Here is a 26,343-nt window from a genome sequence, read left to right on the forward strand (position 1 = left end):
GAGGTCAAGCAGTCTTGTAATAATACAAGGACAGAAACACAGTCATAGACTGTTTTTAAAATCTGTACTCAAAAATCATCCCTTTCGGATCACTTCTCGCTTAACAATCACTGAAATCGTACAGAATAGTTTGTGGTATGCCCGCCCTCGTTTTAGTCTGCGTGCAGGAGGCCGTCTTCTCTTTCGTTTGCTCACCTATAAATGATATAAAACACTTAAATCGATATTTATGACTTTATTTAACGCGGGTAAAACATTACTGATGACCCAGTGGTTTACGTGATAGCCCCTTATAGCAAGAAGAAAAACATAGATAACGAGATGGAAAAAACAATCATGACTAATACACCACACGAGTACTACGAGTAACATACGGGTAACACACGGAACACACGGGTACATACAGGTAACATACGAGTAGCACACGGATACATACGAGTAACATACGAATACATACGGGTGCATACCAGTTCCTATTTCATTTCACTTTTTTTTTTCTCAGCGCGTGAGCGGGCAAGATGAACCAAATCCTGCAATCTGATTGGTTCCGGGAGCGGGCGGAATTTTCCGATCTTGACCGCGGTCAACGGTACGCGGGCCGCAGGGAATCAGGGAATTTGCTTGACGAGCAAGGTTTCAATTATGTAACTTTGCAAGGCTAATTGAATTTTGCAGTAAACAGGTTTACATACTCAAAACAATTCTTAAGAATGGACTCTGACGATAGCTATCATAGCGAGAGTGAATTTTATTATCCAGACGAGTTTGAAGATGACAAGAACAAAGAAAATACCCCAGTTTCAGAACTTCAGAAGGAGCAAGATGATTTTACCAACGCAAAGAAACGCCAAAGTTGCCAACGCAAAGAAAATACAGTGAAAAAAAAAAACAGTACGACCTCAACGTTTGGCGAAGATATTTCCAAAGTATTGGTGAAGAAAGAGAAATTGAAGACATACCTTCAAGCGAGCTAAATGTCCTCATTTGCCGGTTCTTTATGGAGATCAACAAAAAAGATGGCGGTGCGTATGAACTGAGTAGCCTAACATCATTTCAAAGAAGTCTCCAACCTTACTTTAATGACAAAAACTCAAAAATGAACATAATGAAAGACCAGGAGTTCTCCAAGTCCCGTGAAGTTCTTTTGTTCAAGAAAAGGCAGCTTGTTGAAGTCTATGCCAAAGGAAACCGCCCCCAAGCGGCACGACAAGTTAGCGAAGAAGAGGAGGATTTGCTGTTTCGCTCCGGTGAGTTTGGCGAAGGCACTCCCGAAGCACTTCAAAGAACAGTTTGGTGGCTCCTTTCCCTCCATTTTGGTTTTCGTGCAAGGGACGAAAGCAGGAAATTAAAGTGGGGAGACATTATTCTGGAGACAGACGCTGAGACGGGAAATGAACTTCTGGTGTGGACGGCCGAAAGAGGATCAGAGACGCGCCATGGTGACGGCCAGAGTCGTGCATTCAATCCAACAGCACAAGCAACAAATAACGAGCGTTGCCCAGTTCGATATTACAAGAAATTCAGATCCCATCGTCCAGAAGCCATGAATCAGCCAGAAGCCCCATTCTATTTGGCAGTTAATCATCGGCGAAAGCCAAACGACAACATCTGGTACACGAGAGGACCGCTGGGGAAGAATGAAATCGGCAGAATGTTGAAAATCGCCGCATCAAGAGCAGGTTTACACGGCAACGTAACCAACCACTCCGTGAGGAAGACGTCAATTTCTCGCCTAATGGATGCCGACGTCTCGGTAAATTATGTTGCTCAGCTCAGTGGACATAAGAATCTCAAAAGCCTAGATTCTTATAAAACAGCATCCATTTCTCATCAGCGAAAGATGTCTCTCGTTTTAAGTCGTACAGGCCAACAACAGAGCATGCGGTCATCTTCAACTTCTACAGTCAGCACCACTGAGGAAAACAAAGCATTGTCTCTGACAGCACAGCCTGTTGTCCCATCAACTTCACAGCCACTACCTTCAGGCATCTTTTCAGGTGCGTCTATTGGAAAGATCGAGGGTTGTTCGTTCACCTTCCACGTTGGCGGTGGTCAAAAAGTTGGTAGTCCGCCGAAGCCAAAAAAGAAGAGAAGAGTAATCATCAGTGATGATTCTGATTCAGACTAGTTGAACTGTATTTACTCTGTGGTATTTCAGACGTTTTTCTCAACCGTGTAACAGTTTCTTTAAGCTGCTTTTAGTCGTCATTGAAAAATAGTTTTTGTACCGTCTGCCACGACACCAACTGCCAAGTGCGGTGTTTTTACATTTGTGAATGAGTTTAGCGGAGGTTGTAATTGACAGATGTCATAGTTGTCACTCTGCGGCAATAACAAAAAAATTGTAATGGGTTTTTAAAACCTTTAAAATCTTTAAAACGTTCTCCGAAACTTAGAATTCTGAAATTTTTTGTACATAGTCGTTAAAAACTTTCTTTCCAAAATTTCTTGTTAAAATACCGAAGGTTGTACAATATAAATCGCCTCTTCCCTTTCGACAAAAATTTGAGTAAACCGAGCAGGAGTTAGCTACATGTATCGAAATTTGGGGAAATAAAGGGGTTTCTTTTAGTTATGTTGCTTCCTGTGATTTCTGCGCTTTAACAGAGTAAAAAACGTATTTTGCTGCTGTGGTGTCACAAACGGCTTCGTTTCATTCCGAATTTTACGCGCGCTTGCAAAAAGTTGCTTTCCGAAAACAACAAGACACGTTTAACTTTTGAAAAACAACAAGAAAAAAATAAAAATATTATTTGCCGGCCTTGGTCGGTCCGTATTGAGAAAAACTGTGCCCTCGGGCACAGTTTTTCTCAATACGGACCTCCCGGCTGGCAAATAATATATATATATATTTTATCTTATTTTTCATTTTTATTTCATGCTCCCCCGTCCCCCCTTTCCCTCAACAAGGTTGCGCGACGTATACCAGCCAAGCCGACTTAAGTGAAAATATAAAAAGTTACAGACCAAACACGGCCCCCGGAATTATTGATCTGTTTTTACTTTATCATGGCGTGACAGTGAAAGCCAGCAATGCTCTTTGTCCTTTGGGCTCGCCACGCAATCTTTTTTGGCGGGGAGAGCGATGGAGAAACGCGTTACATCATGACCATTATTTGATTTTTTCGATTATAGATTTGTTACTCGTATGCTACCTGTATGTACCCGTAAGTACTCATATGTTTTGTTTGGTTTACTTATGTTGCACAAAATATAAAAATAAAATAAAGTGAAGTGAAATTGAAACTGGTATGCACCCGTATGTGTCCTTATATTACTCGTATGTTACGGGTAAGATTGTAAAGATGAGCTATTGATGTTATAACATTTCTAATTCTTGACTTTTTTTTTTACTAGTAAATGGTTTTGTGTCGTAATTTTTCGTTGCGTGACAGTGAAATCCAGCAATACGTTTTGTCCTTGGGGCTCGTCGTGCAACCTTGTTGAGGAAAAGGGGGTGGGAAGCATAAAATAAAAATGAAAAATAAGATAAAATAAAGTGAAATGAAATAGGAACTGGTATGCACCCTTATGTATCCTTAATGTATGTTTTTATTCAAACTCTTTTTTCCAATTTTTTCACTTATAGTATCATATCAACAAACTGTACATTTAAACTACTTCAGTTCGAACCCTTCTTACTAAAATTATGTCTAACACCAAGAGAGGAAATGGAAGAATCTTATGCTTAAATTAAAAAAAACTAATCTAATTTAACTTTCATGAAACATTTCACGTTGTTTTTTGGTCTGCTCCACAAGCTGAGTGCAAATAAATTCTACAATTACTTTTTCTCTAATAAAAAATTGGAAATCTACATACTGATCAAACTTTATTATTGATCGGCGCTACAATGCATAACAAGTTCTCATTTCTAAGTTATTTGAGTGAAAGTGCTTTACTTTGTAACGACCTATATACACCGGTATTTGGCATTTATTTGTTAACAATTTCTGCTGAGTCAAACACCAGCGTTTTAACATGCCGTTTTCTTTCCCTTGTCTGGCTCTACTCCAATCATCAAGACATTTTGTGACCTTTGAAAGGATTTGTCTCACTTGAAGTAACTTTTAGCACCAACATCTTCATATCCACCTGAAAGACAATACCATAAAATAACATTAATTAGTTACCACTGATTGGCTGACCACAGTGGTTATACAAACAGGCCAATGATATAACATGGTATTTCATTACCTTTCTGACTAAACGTGGTAGTACAAGCTGGTCAGAGTGATATATCGTTTTTTCAATAATGTGTTCAATTTCAACAACGTATTGTGTGGGGAGGGGGGATATTCTTAAATTTTATTTTTCAGTTTTCAGTTATTTTGTGACAAATATTTTTTTTATTTGCAATTTATATTTATTAATCAATATTACAACGGAACATAAAATCTCTCTAAATTCACGATCAAGTGGCTCAAAATAATAAAACAAATATAAACTTATTCTTAAAATAGAAAGTTTTGTTTCTTGTAAAAAGGACTTACCTATGCACTTCATATACTGTGCATGCATACCTATTTTTAACAACAGTCTGTGCATGAGTTGTCAGAGTGTAAACAATGTAAATCAAGAGGTACATAATTTTTAAGTAAGGAATACAACTGAAACCAGAAAGGATGTGCGGTTGTTTGTTCGTGGTTTAAAGTTTGGCAAATTTCACTAAATGACACTAAAGGCTTGAGAAACCGTGAAAACGTTTTACTCGTTTTTCGGCGTGTGCTCGCGTAAACGTTTTCCAGATACAGCGTTTGTATTTGACTGTTACTGTAATACCTATTTAAGTAGGATCTGAGTTGTCATCTCCAACGATTTTAATCCCAGCTTCCTCCTTCTGAAGATCAAATAAGAATTATAATTAATAAAGTTTTCTAACTCGATGATGTAGTATACGAGATTGGGAAAATAGAATATTATAATCATTTCATCGGGCATTGTGGCGTATTTTGCGGGCTAAATTGAAGAATTCAACGGGCTAAAATATATTTTAGCCCGCTGCCGTGGACCAATCAGAAACAAGAAAACAACGAAGCCAGCCAATCAGAACTGAAAACAATTCAACTGTTCGCGCTGTTTTCTTGCTGGCTGGCAAAAGCTGGCATCACTTCAAGCTCCTTGAGTCGAGACGCTTCCATCTGCAAACTGTTTTTAAGCTTTATAACGACAAAATTGTTGAAGGACTGAACGGGAAAGCAAATTCTCAGCCTTCTCAGCTAGATGAAGAGGAGTTACAGAAAGTAAAAGAAGATCCAGGCGGCGAAGTAAATGTAAGTTTGTCTTCCTCGAGCGAAACTGACACTCAGTTATATTCCAAACTGCCAGTTTAGTTAAAAGCACAATTAATTTAAACACTTCTAAATGACGACCATTTCTTTGCTGCTGATAGAATTTTGTAATTTCCCTTTCAAGCAAAGATTGTTTTGAGTAATTTTGCGGTTTTCTGCCGAGTTTTCTAAACTTTTGTAAAATCTGGTTTACAATCAGAAATAAACGCCGACTCGCATGTCGGCAGTGTTCAAGATATCGCTTACTGTTTTTTATTTCTTAACTAAATGCCCTCTGAAATGATTATAATAGTGATAGAGTTGATATTCTTGGGCGTAAATATGTTTTTGGCCCTTCTCAGAGCTCATTTTAGCCCTCGCCAATGAGCCTGAGTCGGGACAAAAACATATTTACGCCCGCGAAAATCAACTCTATTGTTGTATTGTTGAAACTAACGAGCACGAGTTTATCCGATCTTAGTCTAAATAATGAGTGGTTTTACGTTTCCTAAAACAACGACGAATTAGGTAAGCACAGTGTTTCATAGAGGTTGTTTTCATTTTTTATCAAATGAAGAACGATCCCAGGAATATCACAAATGAAAACAATTGAAAATTTCTATAGCCAAAAACAAACAAACAAACAAAAAGCAAGTGATACACCCAGACACCAATCATTCTCGTTCCCAGAGCCCGCGTCCCCCTGGACCAGCGGTCGGGAAACGCGAAGCTCTGGGAGCATCAATTTGAAAATAACCAAATTCTGCCCTTCCGGTTTCTACTGCGCAAGCGTAAGCTACCGTCTGAGCCTAAATGACCAGCATTCTCGGGACGCGGCCTCTGGGAACGAAAATGGACACCAATCCACGGCTTGGCCAGTACGTTACGCATCAGCATAAGCCAGTGGCAGTCAGGGACGGACCATTATTTTCTTGGAGGGGGGGGGGGGATGAAAAATTTACCTCTGCAAACTTTTTTTTTAGTTTATGCACCTCTGCAAACATTTTTTCGAAATTCTTACTATTTTTGTTATACATATCGCTTTGCAAACAATTTATTTTGTCTTTTCAGGCCCTGCAAACAATTTTTTTAATATTTTTCATCCCCCCTCCAGAAAATGCCTTATGGGCTTGTTATGGGCAGCTGTTTCGGTCTTGTTAGGCCACATTATCATGGCATAGCTGTCGTGCAACAATAGGACTAAAAGCTGTCCAGGCCGTGGTTTGGTGTTCGAGTGTGCCAATTGCTTTTTTTTTATATATATCTCCATAGCGTATCATTAATTAAAAAATCACATAGAAGGAAAATGGCAAATGCAGTTTTTTTAAGCTTCGCAAATTGCCATCACCTGAATTCTGTAAAACGTTGTGAAATATTGGTCATTCGCCAGCGTTTACAATTCAATGATAATTTGTCCAATGCACATAAAGGCAAAACCCAGGAAAAAAAAGTGAAAAGAAAAGAAAAGCTTAATTTTCCTTTATGGCGTAATGAAATAAAAGATCGCATGCAAATAGTTAGTGATGGTACCTAACTGCTCCGCAAATTATATTAGCCTGAACTCTCTGCAACGTTAATTTAAAATCGAATACAGAAAATCACGAGTGCAATAATTTACAAATTATTTGATCAACACTTGTCTGTACCTCTTTCTCTAGACTCGTTATTCCATGGGGTTTTGATGTTTGTGGTCTTGTTGAATAACTCGTTATTCCATAGGGTTTTGATGCTTGTGGTCTTGTTGAATAACTCGTTATTCCATAGGGTTTTGATGTTTGTGGTCTTGTTGAATAACTCGTTATTCCATAGGGTATTGATGTTTGTGGTCTTGTTGAATAACTCATTATTCCATAGGGTATTGATGTTTGTGGTCCTGTTGAATAACTCGTTATTCCATAGGGTATTGATGTTTGTGGTCCTGTTGAAAAACTCGTTTTTCCATAGGGTATTGATGTTTGTGGTCCTGTTGAACAACTAGTTATTTCATAGGGTCTTAATACTGATGGTCCTGTTGAACAGGTAAGAAGAATGACAATTAAAGGGAATGTAACAATTATAACAATTAAATTTAGGCATGGGAAATGACTATAAAAAAAAAAACCTCTTAAAACAGTAAAGAAACATTTTAGTAGCACCATAGTTAGTAGAGGTGATAGCACACCAAATACAAAAGAAGGTACGGATGGCCAAAAGCGACGAAGATTAAAACGGATTGCGATATGGGTTTTGAAATATTGTTGGGCTGAACAGTTTTCAAATTTTTAACTTTGAAACAATATTTAAATATTGTTTGCTTGTAGCTTTAAATCAAAATGCCCTGTGCTGTGATTTAGATCTGCTGCGTGACATTGATCACGTGATTTGTAATGTGAGTTCGTGTCGAATAAATCAGGCACTGTTTACACGGACACGGTTTTATTTGTAACCGCATCGGAAGCGATGCGGTTACGCCTTTCGTTTACACGGTACCGATCGAGACCACTACTGTAACCGGGTCGTTTTGAAAACGCTGTAAAAAGTGGAGCGTTTTCAAAACGATACGGTTTCGTTGTCGTGTAAACGATCAAAAACGGCGAAACCGCATCGATTTGAAAACGGCCATGTATTTTGGCACGAACTGGCTGGCTTGAGAAGGGTAGACATGGTGAAACACGCATAGAGAGCAGCGCTTGCTTATACAATCACATTCGAAAACAGTCGGAAAATCGTTATATAGGCTCCGTGTAAACACTTCGAAACCGTGTCGTTTTCGATGCGGTTTCGAGGTCATGAAACCGTGTCGATTGATAACCGTGTCCGTGTAAACGTAGCCTGAGCTCAGTGTGTTCAATCCATTCATGGCTGCATGGTTATTACATTGGCGACGAGGATAACTCCATCTAGATTCGAGTAGGAATGGCGACCAACGGTATCGGATAAGTCATGGACCCAGTATATCGAACGACTCGAACAGTATTTTTTGGCAAACGATGTAGAAGACGCGGCGAAACAACGGGCGATCTTACTCAGTGTTTGCGGGAGTAAAACATACGCACTTCTGCGGGATTTACTCCAACCAGCAAGACCAGCGGAGACAACTTTTAAGAAGATTGTTGTTACATTGGAAAAGCACTTTTCGCCCAAGCCGAGTGAAATAGTGGAGCGTTTCAAATTTCATAGCCAAAATCGAAACGAAGGAGTTGCAGCGTATGTGGCGGAGTTACGTAAGCTTACCGAACATTGCAATTTCGGCGAGACTTTGCCTGATATGCTGAGAGACCGATTAGTCTGTGGGATTAACGACAAGAAAATACAGCGCAGATTACTGGCAGAACGGGAGTTAACCCTGAAAAAGGCCGAGGAAATCGCTCTTGGAGAAGAGTTGGCAGCGAAGTACGTGGTCGACATCCAGTCCGAAACTACCCCAGCAAAGTACATCAGTTGGCGCTCGTGACAAGAATAACAAAGATCATCGTCCAGATCCTGAGTGTTACCGTTGTGGAGAGAACCACGAAGCTTCAGTCTGTCGATTTAAAGATGCTCAGTGTTTTAAATGCGGGCGAAAAGGACACCTGTCCAAAGTTTGTTTTGGCGAGAAAAATTACAAGAAAAAGCCGAGTAAAGGAACCGATTCACGGAAAACTAAACCACCCTCACGAGACAGTGGGCAACCAAAAGGAAACCAGAAGCAGTCTACGCATTTAGTGGACGAAGTTTCCGGGTAAGAAGATGTTTATGCAGCAACCATGTATCACATTCGGGACGGAAGGAAACCGAAGGCGTTTGAAGTAAGTGTCAAACTTTGTGGTGAACCGCACAACTTTGAAATTGACACTGGTGCTACCAGAACTGTACTAAATGAACAAACATACGGCAAGTTAGGTGACAAAGTAGAGTTAAAGAGTTCCAATGCCATATTGAGCACGTAAACAGGAGAGAAAATACCAGTGTTAGGAGAGGTGTTGATTCCTGTTAAGTACCAAAATCAACAGCATGATTTGCCAGCCATGGTGGTGAAGGGTCCTGGTCTAAACCTACTTGGAAGGGATTGGCTTCAAGTGATTAAGTTTAATTGGAACAGTATCTTTAACATACAGGAGATTAACCCTCAGCTACAGAAGATCCTAGATGCACACAAGAATGTTTTTGGCGAAGGACTTGGTACACTGAAGGGCACCGAAGCCAAAATCTATGTTGACCCAGGGGCCACACCCAAGTTCATGAAAGCTCGTCCAGTACCTTATGCCCTGAAAGCAAAAGTTGAACAGGAACTGGATCGATTACAAAGTGAGGGCATTATATCTCCAGTAGAATTCACAGAATGGGCAGCGCCCATTGTTCCAGTGGTGAAACAAGACGGATCAGTACGTATCTATGGTGACTATAAGTGTACCGTCAACCAAGTCTCCAAGTTAGATAATTACCCGATCCCCAAGACTGAGGATCTGCTTGCCACACTTGGCGGAGGAAACAAATTCACCAAACTGGATATGTCACAGGCATACCAACAGTTATTATTGGATGAGGAGTCAAGGAAATTCACTACAATCAATACTTATAAGGGACTCTATCAATACAATAGACTGCCCTTTGGGGTTTCTTCAGCGCCCGGAATTTTCCAGCGTACAATGGAGAACGTACTACAAGGCATTCCCCATGTTGTAGTAATCAGTGGAAAGAATGACACAGATCATCTAGCCAACCTAGAAGCAGTGCTTAGCAGGCTCTCCAATGCAAGATTAAGGCTACGCCTGGCAAAATGTCTGTTCGTGCAGCCGCAAGTCACATACTGTGGGTATGTAATCAATGGTGATGGCATTGAGCCTGTGGCAGCGAAGGTTGGTGCAATCAAGAATGCACCAGAGCCTTTCAAAGGAGAAATGTTCTTTGTAGTTGCAGATGCATACTCAAAGTGGTTGGAAGTGCATCGTATGAGGTCCACCACGTCCACCGCCACCGTTGAGAAACTCAGAGAGATGTTTGCTACACATGGCCTACCAGCAACACTGGTTAGCGACAATGGCAGCAACTTTACCAGCTCAGAATTCCAGGAGTTCATGAAGAAGAATGGAATTAAGCACATCAAGGTGTCACCGTATCACCCGGCCTCAAATGGTTTAGCGGAGAGGGCTGTGCAAATCTTTAAGGAAGGCTATGAGAAGATGGAGGAGGGTAGCGTCCAGACCAAGCTATCACGCTTTCTCCTCAGCTACAGGACCACACCACATAGCACGACAGGAGTTTCACCTGCTGAGTTACTCATGCGACGAAAGCTACACACACAGCTTAATCGCTTGATTCCAAGCGTGGCCAACAAGGTGCGAGACAAACAGTCTCAGCAGAAGACTGCACACGATTACCATGCCAAAGAGCGGGAAGTAGTGGAAGGTCAAGCTGTGTATACAAAAGATTTCCGGCACAAGAATACCTGAATGTCGGAAACAATTGTGGAGAAAACCGGTCCGGTGTCAACTCGTGTCCAGCTAGACGACGGAACTGTCATTCGGCGGCATCAGGACCATGTTCGACGCCGTGAAAGAACCAGTTGCGGGCAACACACCCAGCGTGACGCCAATTTCCTTGCCTGATGTTCATGTAACGTCACCTGACCCTGTTGTTAACCATGAGCCTGATGTTCCTAAGGCTCCACCGGCAACACCAGCAACACCTACCCAGACACCCGTGGAGTCAAGTCCTCTAAGGACACGCCCTGTGCGGAAAAGGGTCAGACCAGGATATCTGAAGGACTACCTGTGTTAATCGTGACTATTGACAGGGACTGTTGTTATCAGAGAATACCTTTATGACTACCTGTGTTGATTGTGACTTTATCACAGGGAGTGTTTATTATTAGAGGACACATAAGTTTCTGTTTTGTTGTTCTAGTAATCGCGAGTGATTTCTCATAAGTTTTGGGACAGATAGTTTATAATCCTAGAGGGGAGGAATGTTGTGATTAAGATCTGTTGCGTGACATTGATCACGTCATTTGTAACGTGAGTTCGTGTCGAATAAATCACTGTGTTCAATCCATTCATGGCTGCATGGTTATTACACCCTGGAATCACATTTGGTTGCAGTGAAGCTATAGTTTTGTCATTTAGATCCATAGAAGCAATTTCTTTGCAAACATTGAGTTTCATAGCGAGTATTTGGCAAACCTCAATAAAATAACCTTTATTCAACCGTGTCACAGTCCCTTTAAGTATTGAGAATTGAACCTGACTTGTCCTCAGTTATGTTTTATTGGCTCTGTTGAATGTTATCAAGAAAGCGCCTGGACGGCGGCAAAAAAGGAAGGGAAAAAGGAGTACATCTTGTTTTCAAGCTGGTGATGGTGTTTTCTCACCAAGCCGTCAATATTTCGGTACTGTAATTGCATTTCTAGTTTTCTACTTGGCACTTTACATTCAGATTATCATCGCACGACTGTTTTCAGCTCATGGCAAAGATGTCTTAATCGTTGAGTACACAGAGAATCGAACTTGCCACGGAGAAAAGCAAAGCTAAAACTAAAATGTATGAAAATGGAATAATGGTTCACTATGCATCCTTTTGATATATTTGGTCAAGAATATACTGGTGATGGTTTTTTCACACTAAGCCGTCCCAAAAATTATCAACTATGTTTGATCGCGCCAAACGCCTGTCTTCCACGCCGGATCTCTTCGCACAAGAATGTAGGGAACTAAAGACCACATTCCTGAAACTGAAATATCCCGGGAAATTAATTGACTCTGTCCTTAACAGTTTTCATTCCTCTCAAGACCAGAACGAAAGCTGTATTGCGCCAGCGGACAGCCCGGTACGCATCACCTTGCCATTCAAAGATCAAAAATCGGCTGACTACGTACGTAGAGAACTGTGTGACCTAGGAAAGAAAATAGATCGTGAAATAACACCAGTCTTCACAAGCAAGAAAATCTCTGAAGAATTGAAGTTCACGGAAACAAAGCCCTCTCTAGTAAACCAACAAAGTGTAGTATATGAATATAAATGTAATTCGTGCGATGCGAATTATATTGGCTACACGAGTCGCCACCTTCACCTGCGCATCGAGGAGCACAGATACTCCGTAATTGGTAAACACCTTCAAGAACAACACAATCAAAAGCCGATCGACCTTCACAGCCAATTTGCCATCCTAAAGAAATGCCGCGGAAAGTTTGAGTGCTAATTTACAAGATGCTCCTAATTAGGAAAAGGAAACCATCCCTCAACACTCAAAAGGACTCCATTCCAGCGAAACTGTCTACTTAGTTATGCACATTTTTCTGTTTTCCACGCCTCATTTATTGTAATTTAGTTTCACACTTTCTTTTCTATAAATATCGTTCTGTACCATGTAAAATTTGCATTTGATAATGGTGACATGTCGTCGCCGAAACGTCATGTACTTTTAGCGTTGATATTTATTCTTAAATGAACTTCTAGAAATGTTCAGATATTCTTGTACTGTAATAGAATTTTAGTTTTCTACTTGGCACTTTACATTCAGATTATCATCGCACATATGGCAAAGATGTCTAAATCTTTCAGTACACAAAGCACTTACCACGGAGAAAAGCAAAGGTTAAATTAAATTGTATGAAAATAGAATAATGGTTCACTTTGCATCCTTTTGATATATTGGTCAAGAATATACGTATTTGCACGCACGTGAAATAAGTAGAAAACGACTGGTTATAATACGACTGCCGGAAACAAATTTCTAGACAACAACAACAACAGAAACAAAAAACAAAACAAATGAGACTTTGAGCATGTCAGTCGATTACGTCCAGCCGCATTCTTGTCCCAAGAGTCAACGATCCTTCTGATCTGCCCCAGGGATCGAGACCTCTGGCCGGCTCCAACACCGGATGTCCGCGATTCACGGACATATTGTTAAAAACGACAAATCTGATTGGCTAAAAGTACAGAACACTGAGAACAAGTACTCTGCGCGTGCTCAGAAATCGGGACCGGACAGAGGTCTAGATCCCTGGCGCAGACCAGAAGGTTGGTGGACGCTGGGTACGAGAATGTGGCTTGAAATGTGATCACGTGAGTCGGGAGTTTTTGTCGTAGGGGCTATTACATCGTCTCAATTTTGCCCCTCAGACCCTTTTCACGAAGTAGCGAAGTAACGAAAGTTTTGGCAAAGTGCCAGAATGGCAAAAAGAAATATTCGAGTTAAACGCGAGGTTGTTTTTTCGGCAAAGTTTTCTTTGAGAGTTGATAAGGATGTACCTTAATATATAGATACATTATTCCAGACAATAAAAGAACATGACGTTACAACTAAACGCATACATCACTTACATCATCACTTTTATCTACCCTCGGATTTATCCATTTACCCATCAATTAGTAAATTGATGGGGCTAACTGTGGCTTAGAGTTTCGCACATTACACTTGCTAAAGCCTTCAAAAAATTGTGAGAAATTAAAAGTTTATTAAAATTACTGCGATTCAAACGTTAAGCTCGGGGTCGTGTGATTTGCCATACTTGTTACAGCTACCGTATTTGTATGTGGCTATCACTTGAATACCTGATGGAATAGAAGTCATCGCCTGCAGAGGTTCAAAATGCCGACGTTCAAATTCTTTCTAAAGATTAAATAGAAACAAAAAGTATGAAAGTTTTTAAATTGGTATACCACATTGGGAAAGCAATATAACTAAAAACACTGAAAAAGCCGATTTTATCTTATCCCTGTTGGTCAGCAATTGGACTAAAAGCCGTTTTTTATTTATATAGCGTATCATAAGTTAAAAAGTCACATAAAAGTAAACCCGGGAAAATCAATGTGAAAACAAAAGAAAAACTTACTTTTCTTTTATGGCGTAATGAAATACAATATCGCATGCTTTTAGTTAGTTATGTTACCTGAGATATTTTAAAACTCTGCTAATTATAGTCAGGTGCCCAGGAGTCCAAAATGTGACACCCACGGGCATTTTTGTCTGATTTTTGGCAACATAGCTATTTTCACTAAATCGAGTACGCTGATTTCGAAAAACAATGTTGCCAAGCTTAATTCTTGCGTTAAGATGATGTTTTGATGCATTTAATTATGACGTCATGGTCCAAATAAGGAATTTTCTTTCCTTTAGCTATTTTAAGCATAATACATCCAGGAATTCATTTAAAGCATTGTTAATGTGCTGTAAAAATGATTTAAAGAATTTTCTGAGAGTTTTTACGCTGTTTCTGTGAAAATCAAGCCCTTTAGTGACAATTGACCACGCCCTCTTAAACAAAATTCACCCTATCACGGGAACCTTATCATGGGTGTAGTTTTGTTATTTTGTCAAAGAACAAATGCGATTTTTGTATTAACAAATCGCTATAGTTACAATAAGAAAGAAAAATATTGTCGTCGTGTCACGCTGAAGCTACGAGCTAGCGAGCATCAAGAATGACGCCATTACAATTTTTGGATCAATTTAGGTTTCTGGGAAACTGCTCACCTACCCCTCCCCAAACCTAACATTAACCCTTACTTATCGCTTTGGGCAAAATGTTAGGTTTGGGGAGGGGTAGGTGAGCAGTTTCCCAGAAACCTAAATTGATCCCAATTTTTATATATCGAGTTTCCCTTGTTTCAGCATTTCGTTTAAGTTTTGTGGTAAAATTAATGGAAGTAACATCATAGTTTATGTCGTAATATATCATCGTTGTTATAGTTGGAGATAAAACTTTATTGTTTGTCTTGTGTATTGCTGAATCTAACTTATTTCACAATGCACTTTGTCTGTTATAGGTTCATGATGAAGACTGGTAGAACGCATGTAAAATTAACGAATTCAAAATGATCATAACATTGCTCCTTGCTTTTAGGTTTAAATCTGTCTATACTACTTTTAATCAATATCGGTAAATATTTTTAATCTATCTTCTGAACTTTTTTAAAAACACTGAACTAATTTTGCTTATTAAACAAGTTTCTTTAAAGCGCTTTAGCGCAGGTTGATATAGCAGTTAGCGTCGGTCTTGGTGCATCTACACAGCCCAGTGCACATGGCATGCGTTTTCTAAATTCATAGCGAAGAGGCACATATATAGCCAGTGGTCAGATCGGATTTCATAAATTCAACAAACAAACGTTTTCTGCGGAGGTAGTGGTGTTAGCTTCGAGGACATCTTCGCCGACCGAGAAGAGAAGAACAAAGTATTCTGTGAAAACTCTCCATAGATGAAAGAGGTGCTGTTACAGCCAGTGATGGTGTGAGATGGTATCAATGCACTTGACGAGTTATCGGGAAGATTTGCTGAGACATTCTCTAAAGTTATTTACGTTGGATGCTCTGAAGTTCCTGCACATATATATATATCCACACTGTTGATGAGAGCTTAGCGCGATCGATGTGCCAGAAGAGGTAACAGCAAGTCTGTGCCTCGAGTGGAAACTATTATGTTGTCGACATACCCGCTAAGACTGACTGCATAACTAACAAACTTCGTATCGGCTTCCTCTTGGTTGGATCTCAAAAAGGCTACATCTAGGCTAGGATCTGAGCAGAAACCACTTCGTATGAAAAACCACCAGATATACTTCGAATGCAGAGTCAGTGCCTGCGAGATAAATTCATCTAAGAGAATCCGTGCAAAGTTCGCTTTGTTGTCTCCTATAGTGCCAAAAATGCTCGCCACTTCATCGGCCGCAACTGAACCTCTCTTACGTACTTCAATGACTCTGCTCACAGGCCGCGCCGTGTTCTCGGAGCGCCGACTTCTTGTCGTTGCTTTTATGGAGTGCCTCCCATCGAGTAACACATCGATCCTCTGGTATCCAGGACCTTTCAGTAAAACAGTGTTCACGTAACATTCCGCAAACCCACCGAAAGCATTTGCATTTTTTGGTTGCCAATAGCTGCCACCATAATTTGTATGCTGCCACCAGAGCGAAGCCATCGAAGAACAAACTGACTCTAGGCACTTGACCTTTTTTCTGAGAACGTCTTCTAAGATTGACTTGTTTCACACTTGTGGGGTTCATTTCTGCGAGAAACAGTGGCACCGGCATTATACTTCAGATGCTACAATATGGTTTGCATGTTTATCTCGCGCCTGCCTTCATACACCGTCACTAGACAACATAGAATACTCTGGTTTCCATGCAAATTCAAAGTCTTTCTCTTTTTGGGGCTAGTTGCAGCACTTTTAACTTCATAAAGGCTGGCAAATAGAGGTGGATTATTCTTGCGAACAGGGTCACGAAAGTTTGTCTTCCATCCCTTCTTCCCGTTCTTCCTCTCTGTCTGAAGATAGTAGCCTCCATTCCACGAATCGTTCAAGCTGAGTCTGTCCAATCGAAAGATCTTGTTTTATTTCTAGAGTCACGAGATCTTTCTTGGAAATGTTTTGCAATGTATCATTTGTCCGTGACAAGAACAACCCGGATTTTGTTGTGTGGAATGTAGAGAATTCTCAGCTTCATTATCTTGCTTTTGTCTCTCCTTGCCACTCTCTTTGTGGATAAAAGCAGTCGTAATGGTATATGTCAAACATCGCTGATGTTTGTGGAGCAATTCAATTGCAACTTTTTATTAATACAAAAATCACATTCCTTTTTAAACAAAATGTTAACACTATACCCGTGATAAAGTGAATTTTTATGAGAGGGCGTGGTCAATTCTCACTGGACGGCTTGATATTCATAGAAACGGTATAAACACTATCAGAAAATTCTTAAAATCATTTTTACAGTATACTAATGATGTTTTAAACGAATTTCTGGATGAATTATGCTTAAGGTCGCGGGGGATACCAACAGCATGAATAAATTCATGAAGGGAAATTTTGCTTGACCTGCATTTTTTAAAACGCTTATTTCTCGGCTGTTATGGGTGCGATTAAGCTCAAAATTTACAGAGACATAACAAAATGATGAAAGATTGTGAATGTCATCTTTTATTTGGTAGATTGCATTTAACGGCGATGTTATAGCCTCGTTAGTGCCAAATTGGGGAAAACATGATTTTGTGGCAGAGTTTGCGGAACGAGTAGAAGACAGCACACTGCGATTTTGACAAAAACTAATCAGTCAATACCTCTAGAGTGTCATAACAGAAGCGGATTTTTTAATTTAAAGTTTGCCAGCAAGTTATGGCGGTTTAAGTGCGCAAATTTGAAATTAATGTCTTCTACCTCTTTCTAAAAGCGCTCTTTTAAAATTCCGCTTCTGTTATGACACACTACAGTATTCATAGTTTACCTATCTGCAGTGGCAAGTCATGAAGTTCTGTATCCGCGCTGTAATCTCTGCCACAAAATTGTCGGAAAAGTCCAAACTTTGAGATTTCCGAAGGTGTCCCGACCTAAATACGATCATTTTGCCAAGGAGAGATGTAATTATGGTAATTATATTCCACGCTTTTATGGTGAGAACAATGCGTTTTCAAAAAAGGACACGATTGTTTATGCCGAATATTTTTGTGATTACTCTGAGTACACTAGTTGCAGAAATAGTAAAATTTAAATAAAAATAAGCTCAAAGACTTCCTACAATCTATATGAACGTATATCGCTAAGTGTTGTTTTAAATTGGTTAAAATATCAAAGAAACAGGGATTTTTTACAAATCACGCGCACGCGCCCATATTTTTCTCCAGTCATAAATATCTCGTAAAGTTGTCGATGTGAGTCGTAGAACTTCGTGCATACGCTTTAAATAAATGCATAATGATGAGCATAAGGTGTCCCCCGCGACCTTAAAATAGCTAAAGGAAAGAAAATTCCTTATTGGGACAATGACGTCATAATTAAATGCATCAAAACATCATCTTAACGCAAGAATTAAGCTTGGCAACATTGATTTTCGAAATCAGCGTACTCGATTTAGTAAAAATAACTATGTTGCCAAAAATCAGACAAAAATGCCCGTGGGTGTCACATTTTGGACTCCTGGGCACCTGACTATTATACTCGCCTGAACACACTGCAACGTTAATAAAATTCAAATACAGAAAATCACAAGTGCAATAATTCACAAATTATTTGACCATTACTTATCTGTACCTCGTCCTCTATACGCGCTCTTTTGCGGGGTGGTAATCCTGTTGAACAGTTGAGGCGAATGGCAATTAAGCATTAAAAATTGAACTACACTTGTCCTCAGTTATGTTTATTGGCTTTGTTCAATGTTATCAAGGAAGCGCCTGGACAGCGACATGAAAGGAAGGGAAAAAGGAGTACATCTCGTTTTCAAGCTGGTGATGGTGTTTTCTCACCAAGCCGTCAATATTTCGGTACTGTAATTGCATTTCTAGTTTTCTACTTGGCACTTTACATTCAGATTATCATCGCACGACTGTTTTCAGCTCATGGCAAAGATGTCTTAATCGTTGAGTACACAGAGAATCGAACTTGCCACGGAGAAAAGCAAAGCTAAAACTAAAATGTATGAAAATGGAATAATGGTTCACTATGCATCCTTTTGATATATTTGGTCAAGAATATACGTATGTTAAAATTTTAACTTCATGATATAATATTCAATGCACACTATCCACGCACGTGAAATAAGAAGGTAACGACTGGTGTTATTGCAACTGCCGGAAGCAAAAACAACAACAACAAAAAACAAAACAAATGAGACTTTAAGCATGTCAGTCAATTACGTCCAGCCGATTCTTGTCCCCAGAGTCAACGATCCTTCTGATCTGCGCCAGGGATCGAGACGTCTGGTCGGCTCCAACACCGGATGTCAGCGATTCACGGACTTATTGTAAAATACGACAAATCTAATTGGCTGAAAATACAAAACGGGTACTCTGCGCATTTTCTTCCTTCGGATTAACCCATTTACCCATCAATTAGTAAATTGATCGGGCCCAATGTGGCTTAGAGTTTCGCAAATTCAAACGTCAGTTTAGCTCGGCTCGTGTGATTTGCCTTACTTGTTACAGCTACCGTATTTGTATGTGGCTATCACTTGAGTACCTGATGAAATAGAAGTCATCGACTGCAGAGGTTGTTTATAAAGATCTTTCATCTAAAGATTAAATAGAAACAACAAGAAGCTTGAGAAGCTTAAAATCGGACGGTTAATAATTAACTATCTGCTTTGACTTGAAAGGCAGGGTACAGTACAGTAAAATCACTGGAAAAACAGTCACTTAGGTAAAACTCAGTCGGAGGTTTTTGTAAATTACAGTCTGTAGAGCTATATTAGTGTGTAGAACATAATATCTGGAATTTTTTCAAGATTGCATTATTACTTTATGACATAATGGTCTCAATTTATAAATATATTTCTCACAATACAAATAAACGATTGAACTAGACGACTAGAAAATATAAATTTTTAACACTTAGTAAAGTGCAGTCTTTTCGCAATACTTAATAAAGGCGGGGTTTTACCTGAAGACCATTTTTCCAACGCTTTAGGTGGCTGACGCTTTTAATTACTTTTAATCACTTTTAATTTACACGACCCCACAAGCTTGTCAGCTTTTATCTACATCGTGTTTTTAAATAAAGGCAACTTACTTACTTACTTGACGCACTTCGGTATTTTCCAGCCCTTACACTTTGGTGGAACAGTACTACAACTCTTTATCAGGTAACTATGGTGGCCTAGGATTGCCATAGTCAAATTGGTATTGAATTGTAAATAAAGTTCAAAAATAAAAAAATAAATAAATAGAAAATAAAAATAGTTTCACTTTCTTTTGTTTTTAAAAAATATTTTTATAAAATTATTGAACCGAAAACTAAATTTAAAAAAAATTTAATGAAAAGCAAAAAAAAGTAAAATGAAATCAAAAATCCGCATGGCCTATCGTTGCCATAGACCAGAATCACTTGCGATCGTATCACAACAAACATGGCTGCTCGAATTCGGAATGACTCGTGGATTGAAGATAGAAAACTCAAGGGGGAAATGAAGTAAAAAGCAGGTGATAGGCCTACACAGACTACTACATCGTGAAATTTGTACATAATAAGCCGTTCTGTAAAATTGGACAAATTTTATTTTTACAATTCGATACCAATTTGACTATGGCAATTTCAGAGGTCATGGGTTCGATTCCCGTTCAAGCCTGAATTTTTTTTTCAGGCTTGATTTTCTAGACTGCTTAAGTTGAGTACATTACTGCGATGATCCTTCATTTGCTTAAAATGTATATCCGCAGTACATATATCTGAATTTCATTTATTCATTTCATATCTTCTCCATCCACGGGTATATTACGAACTCACAAGTGACCAGCTCCCAGTTGGCTTGATAGCTCAGTTGGTTAGAGCGCTGCGCTAGTATCGCAGAGGTCATGGGTTCGATTCCCGTTCAAGCCTGACTCTTTTTTCAGGCTTGCTTTTCTTAACTGCTTAAGTTGAGTACATTACTGCGATGATCCTTCATTTGCTTAAAAAAATATAATTATTATTTTAAATTTTAAAACTAACAATCAAATAAATATGCAAGATCATATGAGAAGTAATGAAACACTCCTGTGCTTCCCAGCCAGCAGCTCCAATCCTGGATCCAGCTCAGAAGTCAGATCAGCAATAATATTGTAAATTTTAAAACAAACAATTAAAAAAATAAGCAAGATCTTATGTGGAATATTTAGGCATTGCAATTGTCTCACTTATTTCAAAAATTGGAAAAATACGTCTATGAACTTTGCAAAACAATAATCAAGAGCATTTGGCATTATTTTCTAAAGATCGCTTTTTACTTCCTTTCAAAACTCATAAATAATTTATAAAGAAAATACAAAAGAACCTAATGTTTAATGAGCGTCTTTATATCTGATAAAGACACGGCTAAACTTTACGTCCGATTTTCTAGGCCAAAATAGCCCCAAGAATGAGTTGATCTACATCAGAAGATTTTGGACATGTTCAATAAATTCGCAGTTGGTACACTGCTGCTCATTTATTAAACATTAAATAAATTTGACATTTTTATACAATTATATTACTCTCTAGTCTATCCTTTTTAACGTATGGGCTGTTGTTGTTTGGAACACTTATGAAACCTCTTCAATTCGTTTTATTTTTCTTCAAAAGTAATGAGGATCACGACAAACCACGAAGCCCTCTCTCTTCAGTGCTCTAAAAATATTAAATTATTTGGTTCTTTTTATTTATTTATATACCTATTATGTAGTTAATTGTAGTTTCGTGTTTGAATTTTACACCATTTCCTTTCTAATTGACAATTTTTCTTTTAACTGGTATCTCAGTGCAATTGTAATACAAGAAAAGCATAAAAAATTCCATTATATGCCTGAGGGAACAAGTTATGGCTAATACAATCTAAGATATAAAGGGAAAATTGTGTGGAATTATATAGAAGAGGAGTTAAAACAGGAAAACTTCAAAGTTTTCAAAACTTGATCTTCAAGATCGAGTAGTCGTAACGGATACAGCAGGCAAAAATCAAGAATACAATCTCCCTTTCCAGGGCGGCGCACCCACAACGAGAAAAAAAAAATTCGCTGTTTCAACTTCAACACATTTTCCTATGTATGGTAAAAAAAAATAATAATAATCTTTATTCTTCTCAAGATAAAAATACTTATTTTTCACATGGCTCGTTTTCCTTTGTTCTTCCAGGCTGATTATATTGAATAAACCCCGCTAATTAGCAACTGTCTGAAAAGCTGGGGGCGGCTTTGATGGTAACAGGGGAGAGCGGGGCTGATATCTAATATTCCCCTAGGGGATTATTAAGGTTGATAATCCCCTAGGGGAATATTACGATAATATTCCCCTCGTAGCAAAGCCACAAGCCTCGCATTACAAACAATCGCAACTTTACTTTAATAACGTTATGATTTATTTTACCTTGACTGTTGTTACATTTTAAATACTACTGAGCAATTGCTTAATTGATAACACGAGAAATGTGTTTCGGTACTCATGCCTCGACGTTTGCTCTTTTTCAGAATTCCTTTGCAGTTCAATCTGTTCGGTTGTTAACACACTCCAAACATTCAAACACCAAAAGGTTACCTTTTTTAGTGTTCTTCGGGATCCTTTCACTGTTCCTGACCAGCAGCTCTTTAATTTGTCATCTTCGACGATTATATCTCTAGCCTCTTCGACGTTTTCTTCCCATTTGTTTCCGCCTGGTTAAAGCTAACCAACCCTTCTGTCGCCTCCTAAGTGCTAAACTGAGCGTTTTCGCAGTCCTCTTCGAGATTCTTTGAGGATAGCAATTTCTCCAAGTTATTGCCTGGATTTGTCGAAAAATAAAAACTTTCCTTCGCAGACTCTCTCGTCTCTGCCAACTTTGCAGTAAAGTGGTGAAAAAAGGTGGTTACAAAGTTGTCGGAACTATCAGGCAATTACAAAATCCCAATGCGTACTTTCGGAATCTTTAATCTATTGTTAAGCTTGTTTGGCAAGCATATTGATTGTTTTGGTCGGCGCATTAAAAACGAAAAAATAACCTGTTTATTATAAAATTTAACAATGTGGAAACCCCAGTGCGTCTTTTCGGAACCTTTTTCCTGTTGTTAAGTGTGTGTCGGGAAAAACATTTCAGCGCACCTACATCAAACAACGAAGAAAAAAATCTTTCTTATTGTTTGGGCCACTGTTGATACCTCGCCCATGTGAAAAATAAGCAGGTTATTTTTAGGCACCTCGGCGATATGTGATTTATTCACATATCCCCTCGTTGCCTAAAAATAACCCTTACATATCTTAAAAATATACAGAAAGATAGGAAAACTAGATGTTATATTAAAAAATTAGCCTATTTACAAATATATTTATGTTTCATATTTGTTTTGTGCGTGTGTTTATCTTTGGGGAGGGGGGGGGGAAACTTGGTATTTAAATCATCCTTTCTTCTTCAATTTATCAGATCAGCCACCCGGCTAGGTTGGCTTCTATGGATATTTTTGGTGGGATTTTACCAGCTAACGTCTTGTTATTTCTTTACTATAATATTATGTAAGCTGAAGGTTTTTTTTTTATTTTTTTTTATTTTTTTTTTTTATTTATTTATTTATTTGCAACACACACACAAAAAAAGCTTATTTACAAATCAATTGATACAGGTACTTACATCACTTACAGAAAAAAGGCTACTTACAAAAAGATAACTTAAACTACTTACTTACACTACTTACATTACTAAAATACAAATATAATTGTTGAGTAGAAGAAGAAAAACTAACACTATACTTACACTTAGTCTATAGAGAAAAAAAAAAAAAAAAAAAAAAAAGAAGAAGAACAAGGGAAAAAAATTACAATCACACGATGCGAGAAATACAAGAAGTGTCTAATTATGATTTCAGTCAAAATAATTATAAAATATTAACTCTACTGTTGAAAAACAGGGAGAAGCTCTTTCCATTTTTCGCTATGATTTTTTAGGTTTTTGTTTTGTTTAGCTATGGCAAGTTCTAAATTGTACGTTATTTTTATCCTGGCTTTCAATAATGAAAGAGATGGCTTTATATTGAGGTTTCGACATTGAAAAATTACTTGCTTACATAAGATGATGATATGATTTAGTAAAGGAAGATTTTTTCTAAAAAACCCAAATGTTATATTAAAAGCATTTAAATTATTAACGTCAGTAAGGTAGTTTTGAAGCCATTCCTTTACTGAAATCCAAAAGCCAGATGTAATTTCACAGTGAATGAATAAATGCTCAAGGGATTCCTCAGATTCACCACAAAACGTGCACGAGAAGGAAGGAACTAGACCCATTTTATAAAGTGCTTTATTAGTGAACACAATTCTGTGTAATAACTTATACTGGAATTCTCTAGTTTTGGAATAAACAGTTACGCTCCTAGGAAGGTTATAAATATCTTGCCATGGCAAATCAGTTGTTGGAAATAATTCTTCGTATTTACGTTTTGATGTCGGAGCAGCCTCTATCTTCTTCACAAGATCCCAATATAGCACCTTCGAAGTCGTCGGGAAAACAACGTCTTTGGAATCGTTTGTGTCGGCGCGAATTATTTGTAATTGTTGTTTTAAAATAGCTTTCCATTCCAACGGGATAGTGTCAAAAATACTCATAAGAAGGAAGTGTTCAGCCATTGTTATATTTTTGTTCTGTAATGCGTCCCAAGTCTTAAGTTTACCTGTGTCATTTAACAAGTCACGTAATTTGATTATACCTTTCTTGACTATTTTATGTCTAAACAGCGGCTTTCCGTCTATACAAATGAACTTGTTGTTCCAAATGAATTCATCTAACACGTTCGCAGGAGTGGAAATGAGCTTTTCCTTGTAATTTTCCCACTCATTCAGACATTCTCTATAGAACTTTGGAAATGACTTTGGAAGATATTTCACATCGTAATTGCAATTCAGCAAGAAGGAGCCTCCAAAATCGAAAAGGTAATTATCTAGGAACACCTTCCAGATGCTGTCATAGCTCTCCGAATATTTTTTCATGCACATAATTCTTTGTGTTTTAATGAGTGTCTCTATATGGGGCATTCGCAATCCCCCATTTTTAAAGTCACTGATCAGAGTTTTGCGCTTTATTTTATCTCTTCCAGATTTCCATACAAACTTAAAAAGAACGGAGTTTATCTCTTTGATAATTTCTTTTGTAAGGGGAATTTGAGAGGCTCGGAACATAAACTTTGGAATTGCGAAGGTCTTGATGATTTGAATTCTTCCAAGTAAAGTTAAATTTCTCCATTGCCATGTAGTCAAAGATTTTTTTATGGAGTTAATAATTTTTTCAAAATTGAGTTCTTGGAATTTTTGCCAGTCGTAGGTGAAATATATACCTAAAATCTTTATTGGCTTGTTGACCTTGTCTGTTCCAAGGTCTAGATCTTCAGGGTAGTTATGTAGGCTGCCAAGCCAATATGCCTCCGTTTTCTCTTCGTTTAGTTTCAACCCAGAAACAAATCCAAATTTATTTATAACTTCCTTTAATGAAAAGAAGGATCTCGTGTTTTTTACGAAAGTAGTAAGATCATCGGCGAAAACAGTTAGTTTTACTTCTTCATTGCCCACTTTAATACCTTCGATTTCTTTGTTTTGGCGTATTGCAATATTAAGAACTTCAAGCGCGATAATAAAAAGGTAAGGCGACAAAGGGTCACCTTGTCGCACCCCACGTTTAATTTCAAAAAGATCCGATGCAAAGCCATTGTTCATTACACAGCTCGAGATATCAGAATAAAGAACCTTGACCCATCTGATAAAGGAATCCCCAAAATTAAAAGTTTCTAGTGTGTTGAATAGATACTGCCAATTTAAAGAATCGAAAGCTTTTTTAAAGTCGAAGGTTGTCATTAAACCGGGAATGTTGTAGATTTTGGTATATTCCATGACATCGTTAATTGATCTAATTGCGTCAAAAATAGTCCTGCCTTTAACATATGCACATTGATTTGCATGAATAATGTGTGGTAGAACCTTTTCCAACCTGGTTGCTAGAGCTTTAGAGCCGATCTTATAATCCACATTAAGCAAGGATATAGGTCTCCAATTTTCAATGTGTCTCCTGTCTTTGTCTTTTTTTTCGATAAGCCGAATGATTGCTTGTCGTTGTGAGTTTGATAGTCTGCCCTTTACATAAGCCGCATTTAAGGAATCTACCAGGAGACCCCCTAATATAGGCCAAAATTGTTTGTAAAATTCGGCTGTTAGGCCATCGTTACCCGGAGATTTGTTGTTTTTTAGTTGATCCACAACCTTGTAAGCTGAAGGTAAATAAACGTCCGACTCGCGTGTTTTCCCTAACTTGTTACAGCTACAGTATTTGTATCTGGCTATTAATGGAATACCTGTTTGAGTGGAGTCATCTCCGACTGTTCTTCTTTCTGAAGATCAAATAAGAATAATAAATATTAAAAATCACTGAAGAGCCCGAGTCTGTGCGATGTAGTAACAAAAGATAAACTCAGTTAAGGAAAGGGTTTCATAAGTATTGTTTTTCTCATAGCCAAATGAAGTGTTTTTTTTTTTTTAAGTTGTTCCTTACTATTTTATGCGTCGATGCCTGTGAGAAGCAAATCAACCCGTGAAACATCACAAATGAAAAGAAAAGACAATCTAAATTCATTTATACATATTAAATGTAAATACAATTTTAACTAATTAAAATAACTAATTAAAATTAGTTATAGTACCCAAGATATTTTTAAACTTCGCAAATT

At 38.3% G+C, this 26,343-nt stretch overlaps 1 protein-coding gene and 1 non-coding gene across 2 annotated transcripts in view; one reads left to right on the forward strand and one right to left on the reverse strand.

Annotated features, from left to right (window-relative positions):
* Positions 1-3,817: 3,817 nt before the first annotated feature.
* LOC144652232 (uncharacterized) overlaps positions 3,818-26,343 on the reverse strand; it is a 99,205-nt gene continuing 76,679 nt past the window's right edge. The window contains exons 15-21 of the mRNA XM_078512246.1: positions 25,972-26,007; positions 19,181-19,232; positions 18,257-18,294; positions 13,785-13,842; positions 6,917-7,278; positions 4,783-4,840; positions 3,818-4,095 (exon numbers count right to left, since the gene is read on the reverse strand). Coding sequence (XP_078368372.1) covers positions 4,787-4,840; positions 6,917-7,278; positions 13,785-13,842; positions 18,257-18,294; positions 19,181-19,232; positions 25,972-26,007 — 600 coding nt within the window. The 3' untranslated portion in view covers positions 3,818-4,095; positions 4,783-4,786. The remainder of the gene's footprint in view (positions 4,096-4,782; positions 4,841-6,916; positions 7,279-13,784; positions 13,843-18,256; positions 18,295-19,180; positions 19,233-25,971; positions 26,008-26,343) is intronic.
* On the forward strand, positions 20,463-20,536 carry Trnat-agu (transfer RNA threonine (anticodon AGU)). Its single transcript has one exon. It is a non-coding gene; the product is annotated as a tRNA-Thr (tRNA).

This window comes from Oculina patagonica, chromosome 4 (assembly GCF_052425735.1).
Source record: "Oculina patagonica isolate OP01 chromosome 4, crgOcupat, whole genome shotgun sequence".
NCBI classification, from domain to species: domain Eukaryota; kingdom Metazoa; phylum Cnidaria; class Anthozoa; order Scleractinia; family Oculinidae; genus Oculina; species Oculina patagonica.